The following is a 6,816-nucleotide window of genomic DNA, read 5'->3' on the forward strand; positions in this document are numbered from 1 at the left end:
ATTTTTGTAATTAAAGGTTAAAACTATTAATATTAATTACTACATATAAATACAAAAATATATATATTATTTCTCATTCATAAGTTATTTTAATATGTGGAATGCAAAGTTAAAAAATTACTATTTTTAAATCTCACAACGAGAGATATTCAGCAACAGTTCTTTGGAGTAAAGATTTTTGCCAACATAACATGGCAGTCATGGTTTAGGACGAATGTTGCTGTAATTTAGCCCCAGGAGACATCATCTCCAGCTGGCTATACGGCACAGGGTGCTAGATTCCCTTGTTTGAAAATATAAGGACACAGATTGTGTTGTATACCCAGCTGGAAACGATGTCTCCTGGGGCTAGTCCGCAGATGCCATGATTAATCGCTGACCAAACACCATTCAATTTTTTTTCTCCGTGTTTTTCTCCTTGTTTTCTCCGTATTCTTTCTGTTGAAGAGCGTAGCTTGAAACGTTAAAGACTTTCTGTATTCCTGAGCATCAAACTAATACATCCTTTTGTTGTTTATACCACCTGTCCTCGTCTGTTGTTTTTTTTTCGTACATTCTCCCATATATATACACAATAGATTTCTCTTAGTTTCTGTCAGTCAAATCAATTCACAAGGCTTTGGACAGCCCAGAGCTGCAATAGAAGACATGTGCCCAACATGTTATACAGTGGAACTGAACCCAAAGCCATGTGGTTGGCCAGCTAACTTCTTTACCACACAGTCATGCCTGCATCTATAAAAGCTTTTAATTTTGTTCTACGAAGTTTTGTCTTCATCTCTGTATCATTGTACTTTCATTTTCAGTTTGTTTACACAGCAGGACATTACTATTAAATGTGTCATTACATTGAACTACATCTAACCACTTGAGCAATTGGGTTATTGTTATATCAAGGAGATAAAGCAAAGTTTAAGTGCATTACTCACGTCTTGTATTTATACACAAATGTACATGTACATACAGAATGATGTCAGTGGATCAAATTCTGGGCTTCGAAGAGAAGGTCTCTTAAGAGATGAATCTCCAAGTCAAAATATTGAATGAAAGCTAGTGAAAGAAATTTGTTGAGCTATTGGAGTTATGTCAAAACAATGGCTGGCAAGCAAGTTGTGATCCCAACAAGGTGGGATGCAGAGATTTGCAGGAAGTTCTTCTTCAGAACTTACATGATTTGTATCACAGGGGCCAATAGGCCAGTTTGTAAGCATGTATGTATGTATGTATATATATATATATATATATATATATATATATGAAGATAACAAGAGAAACAAATGGAAAACAAGACAAGTAACACAAAGAACGACCCTTCATCAGTCGTCAGCTGTCACTCTACTCCTCATTTCGAGCATTGAAGAATAATATAAGTCTTTGAAGATAGTTACTCCCATAAATACCAAAATAAAATTTTGGATTTATGGACGGTCAAAGTTGGGAACAAAAACAGGACAGAACGAGGGTAAAATAGTGGATGCTGGAGAAATATTTTCTTTGAAAAGAGAAAAGATAGAAGAGAGAGATAGAATACGTCCAGTCCTTAGGACATTCCTGAAAGAAAAGAAAGATGGACGATGGTCACATGTGTGTATATATAAATAAATATATATATATATATGTATACATAATACATACATATATATACATACACATACATACATACATACATATATATATATATATATATATATATATATATATATATATATATAGATAGATAGATAGATAGATAGATAGATAGATAGATATATATATATATATATATAGAGAGAGAGAGAGGGAGAGAGGGGGGAGATACATTGTGAGCTACTTGGTGATCACTGGTGCTGGTATCATTTATAAACACCTGATACATTCTATAAAATGGTTGGAGTTATGGAGGGCATCCAGCCATACCAAAGGAGACATTGGGGCTTGACCTCTTGGTCATCAGATCTTATTAAACCATCCAAAGCATGGAAAAATGAACATTAAGTGGTAATGATGATGATATATGACAGGCTTCTTTCAGTTTCCACTTTCTAGATTTGCTCAGAAGGCTTTGGCCAGCCAGGGGCTATAGTAAAAGACACTTGCCTATATTACACATGGTGGGACTGAACCCAAATCATGTAGCTGGAAAGCAAACTTCTTAACCACACATCCAAATATAGAATAAGTATTAAATGTAAAATTTTGAATAAATATTTAAATTATAACATATTTTAAACTATTTGTTTGAAACAAGTCATCTTGAATCTACATTAAAAGTCCACACTTGTATGTACGCAATATGTTCAGGCCATGTTCACTGTCTGTTCAGGGCCAATAAAATAAAGTTTCAGTCAAATACTGGGATCCAAGTAATTGACTTTCCCCCCTCCCCTTATAAAAATTCTGCTTTTGTGCCAAAACTTGAAACCATTATTTTTATTATTGTCATACTCATTTTCCTTCTAGGAATAAAATGTCCACACAGAGGAGCTGTGCTCTCATATACATGGCGCCATAAAGAATTTCCTTACAAACCAGATGACAAAGAAGCATGTAATGTTTTCTTCATCTGGGAAATGCTGCGTCCACTTTTAAAAGGTATGTATGTCTGAGTTCACATTAATCCTTTAACAAACCCCAACAGGTCTACAGGTCTGGCCAATACTGAACCCTTGTTCCCATAATGATTCGATAACTGAACTATAAAATTCTTATCCATTATTTGGGAAACTGGTCTATTAGATATAACTTGTTTATCCCCAAGTCAGCCCTAAACAGAACAAACCTATTATCAAAGATTTTACAGCTGTGACAATCCAATCTTTTCAGATTATCAAATGCAATGTTTTATTCCATTTTTAAAACAGCAAAGGATGATTTGATTGGGATATGGTAACTGTTTCTAGCTGGTTATATATATATATGTACATTACCATGTATTTTATAACACTATTTCTGCAACATATTTTTGCACTGTACATAAAGGGCCTTGACACCATGGTAAACTGGCATGCCAGGTGAAATGTTTAGCAGTATTTCATCCGTCTTCGTGTTCTGAGTTCAAATTCTGCTGAGGTCGACTTTGCTTTTCATCCCTTTAAGGGTTGATAAAAATAAGTACCAATTGAGCTGTGAGGTCAATGTAATCAACTAGCCCCTTCCCACAAAATTTCAGGCTTTGTGCCTATTATAGAAAGGATTATTGTCGTTGTTGTTGTTGTTAACTTTATTGATTTATTGGCATTTTACTAAAAGAGCTCTTAATCTTTTATTGACATTACTACCAATGCATTCCTTTGTCTCCATGAATTAATCAATAAAGGAAATTTAAAAGACTTAAGACTGACTGTGTTACAGCAGACAGCCATAATATATCCCAATATATTGCACATTAAATAAATAACATATTCTAACATATCCCACATTAAATAAAAAATAATGAAGTCTTTGTAAACACTGGTTTTCATTTTGTTTATTTGATTTGTTCCAACTCACAGATTGAAACATATGTCAATGGAAACTAACCCAAGGTGGATAGACTATACTGTAATGGGCTTAAGATAGCCAAAGATAGTTATTATAGTTGTTGTTTAGTTTCAGGTCAGCCCTGATTGAGAAGACCACAGGTTTTGCATGCCTTCTGCTTAGGCCCCTATTTTTTTCTCTATTTGTTTCAATATTCTTTCTTTTATATATATCCTTGATATTCTCAACAGTTTGGCACCTTTCTCCAGTTTCCATTTCATCTTCAGCATTACATAATGGGGTGGCACTACTAAGTTTCTTTGTACTCAAACTTCCTAGTTACCTCTTGGAATCAAGGAGGAAACAATCTCCTCTTCTATTTCTGAGGTGACAACAGGTGATAATCTCAGAATAGTAGCCTGTTGTTGTTGTTGCTATCAGAGCTATTTCTTTCCTGTCAGTTTCTCAAGCTCTTCTGGACAGAAACCTCTTCAATAATGCTTACTTCCACATATGTAAAGTGTAACAACTGAGCTTTAGACCCAGAGTCAGCAATCATAAAATCCTTTTTTTGTAACTATTACAGGGCACAACTTCAGAATTGTTCAGTGGTGTTTGTGAGGAGTCATTAGAACTTATGTATCCATAGAGACTTCACACAATTTTTTTACCACATATCATTAAACTTTACCTCAGTAGATTTAAAACTCAGAACTCAAAAAGTCATAGCAAATGCCATAATGCATTTTTTAAAAGTTCTAATCAATTTTGATAATCACCCATCCTTAATGGTTTCACATCTAGACACAAAGCCAGCAATTTTGAAAGGAGCAGGTTAGTCGATACCTGTGAGACCAGTACTTCACCAATACTTTATTTAACCAAACCTGAAGAGATGAAAGGTGAAGTTAAGTGGAGTAGGGGGCTGGTTAATTAAATTAATCCCAATATTTGACTGGTACTGTACTTTATTGACACTGGTTAATTGGAAGCATGTCTTAATAATAATAACAACAACAACAATAATAATAATCCTTTCTACTAAAGGCACAAGGCCTGAAATTTTGAGGGAAAAGGAATAGTCGATTACATCAACCCCAGTGTTCCATTGGTACTTAATTTATCGACCCCAAAGGGATGAAAGGCAAAGTCAACCTCAGCGAAAATTGAACTCAGAATATAAAGATCGACAAAATGCCGCTAAGCATTTTGCCCAGCATGCTAACAATTTTGCCAGCTCACCGTCTTAATAATAATAATAATAATAATAATAATAATAATAATAATAATAATAATAATCTAGAATAGGCACAAGGCCTGAAATTTTGGGGGAACAGGACTAGTCAATTACATTGACCCCAGTATTTAACTGGTGCTTAGTTTATCAACCTTGAAAGGATGAAAGGCAAAATCAACCACAGCAGAATTTGAACTCAGAACATGAAGACAGATGAAATAACGCTAAGCATTTTGCCTGGCATGCTAACGATTTGCCCAGCTCTCCATAATAATAATAGTAACACCTCTCAGTAGAAACACAAAAATATAGAAAAGAAAAAGAAAGTTAAAGATTCCTATAAATTCCTTTTTCTGACCCTTTCTAATCCCTTTTCTCATCTTTTGTCAGGTATTCCAATGTATATAATCCCCGACAATGTTATCTATGACCCGATTCAACTGTGCAAATTCCTTAAAAATAATCAAATTACTCGAATGTTATTTACTCCATCCCTTTTGGAAGTCACCTTGAATACCATCAACCTAAAACATCTTCAGGATTGTTTTTCTACCGTAAGGTAGGTAACATAAAGAAATAACTATAAAAAAAATATTAAGATTTTATGTAACTTACATGTGTGTGCGTGTGTGAGTGTGTCTTGGAGATAGGGGATGTGAGAAAGAGTGGATGTTTCTGTTCTTTGCCGTAGTTGACATGTGATCAGAGCGTCACAGGAAAGAATCCTGTCGTTGGTCATGCATGAGAATCCAGCCAGAAAGTGGAATGACAATTGCTCCTGATAGAACCCTATGGAGGATGTACCTGAAGACTCCAGCCCAACGACTTTCTCAGAAATAGTGGACAGGAAAAAATGGATGGATGGACGATGGATGAATGAATAGATTTTCCTATCGAATGTCTTGCCAGACATGCTAAGTTGTATAAACTGGTAAATTGTATGGAAATTGTGCGTGTGTGTGTGTGTGTGTGTGCATGCATGCATTTAAATGTATATGCAATATTGCTCAACAGAGTATAGCTCAGAGATCAGCTTGTATTTCTTGGTCAAGTCACTACTTCTCTGCCTTGAGAGAAGTATTATAGATATATGATTAGAATCTTGCACTGGAAAGGATTTCATGACAGATTCTTTGAGCCAAGCCAACCACCAGGAGACCTAGAGGGAGATAATTGCATAATATCTATAATCTAAGTTGATCACAATTAGGAATCCAGCCAGGAGGTGTAATGACGGTTGCTTCTGATAGGACTCTATAGAAGTGTCAGAGAACTCTACTGCTATGATTCTTCCAGGAATAGTGAGCAAAGAAAATGAATGAATGGTAGTGACTATTCCATCATTTTGTGCATCCAGCTCTAAATTTTGAAATGTGTCCATCCCTTCTAAGTGTGTAGAGTTTCATCTGAGGGTGATCTGACAGCTACTTCTAGAAAGTTGAAAAACCACATAACAGCTTCCATATTGGGCAACATGTATTCAGATTGGAGGGGACGTGTGTGTATGTGTGTGTGTGTGTGTGTGTGTGTGTGTGTGTGTGTGTGTGTGTGTGTGTCTATGTTAGAGAAAAGTGGATGTCTGTGTCATTCCAAACATAGTAGGGCAACTGTTGTTTCTGTTTAAACATGTCTACTATCTGTTGTCTTTATACTTGTTTCAGTCATTGAACTGCAGCCTGCTAGGACTCTGACTTTAAACCTTTAGTTAAGCAAATCAACCCCAGCTCTTTTTTTCTTTTTTTTTTTTTTTAACCCAGTACTTATTCCATTTGGTCTTTCTTGCCGTGATGATGAATTCAGTTTCATTCACAACAAAAACATCCCAACCACAAAAGAAGGAAATGTACTTTCATTCATTTAACATTTTGGAAACTAACAATATCCAGTCAGCCTTATGCATATTGCAGATATTTGATAAAGGTTTCACATAGTGTCAGGTGTATTTTAATTGAAGGAGGGAGAAAGAGAGAGGGGAAGGAAAGAGAGGAGAGGAGAGAGAGGGGACGAGAGAGAGAGAGAGAGAGGATACAAAATAATTAAATAACAAACAGATGTTTAGGGTTATGACATATATATCTCTGGATTCATTTTGACTGTTGTGTCTTTCAGTTACACAACAGAACATTTTAGTCACAGGTGAC

The 6,816-nt window shown here is 35.4% G+C and overlaps 1 protein-coding gene across 6 annotated transcripts in view; it reads left to right on the forward strand.

The window, feature by feature from the left end:
* LOC106880554 (uncharacterized) overlaps positions 1 to 6,816 on the forward strand; it is a 92,302-nt gene that overhangs the window by 41,161 nt on the left and 44,325 nt on the right. For all 6 annotated transcript variants that reach the window (XM_052972451.1, XM_014930565.2, XM_052972449.1 and 3 more), the window contains exons 5-6: positions 2,440 to 2,571; positions 5,066 to 5,234. In XM_052972451.1, coding sequence (XP_052828411.1) covers positions 2,440 to 2,571; positions 5,066 to 5,234 — 301 coding nt within the window. The remainder of the gene's footprint in view (positions 1 to 2,439; positions 2,572 to 5,065; positions 5,235 to 6,816) is intronic.

This window comes from Octopus bimaculoides, chromosome 13 (genome assembly GCF_001194135.2).
Source record: "Octopus bimaculoides isolate UCB-OBI-ISO-001 chromosome 13, ASM119413v2, whole genome shotgun sequence".
Taxonomy (NCBI): Eukaryota; Metazoa; Mollusca; class Cephalopoda; order Octopoda; family Octopodidae; genus Octopus; species Octopus bimaculoides.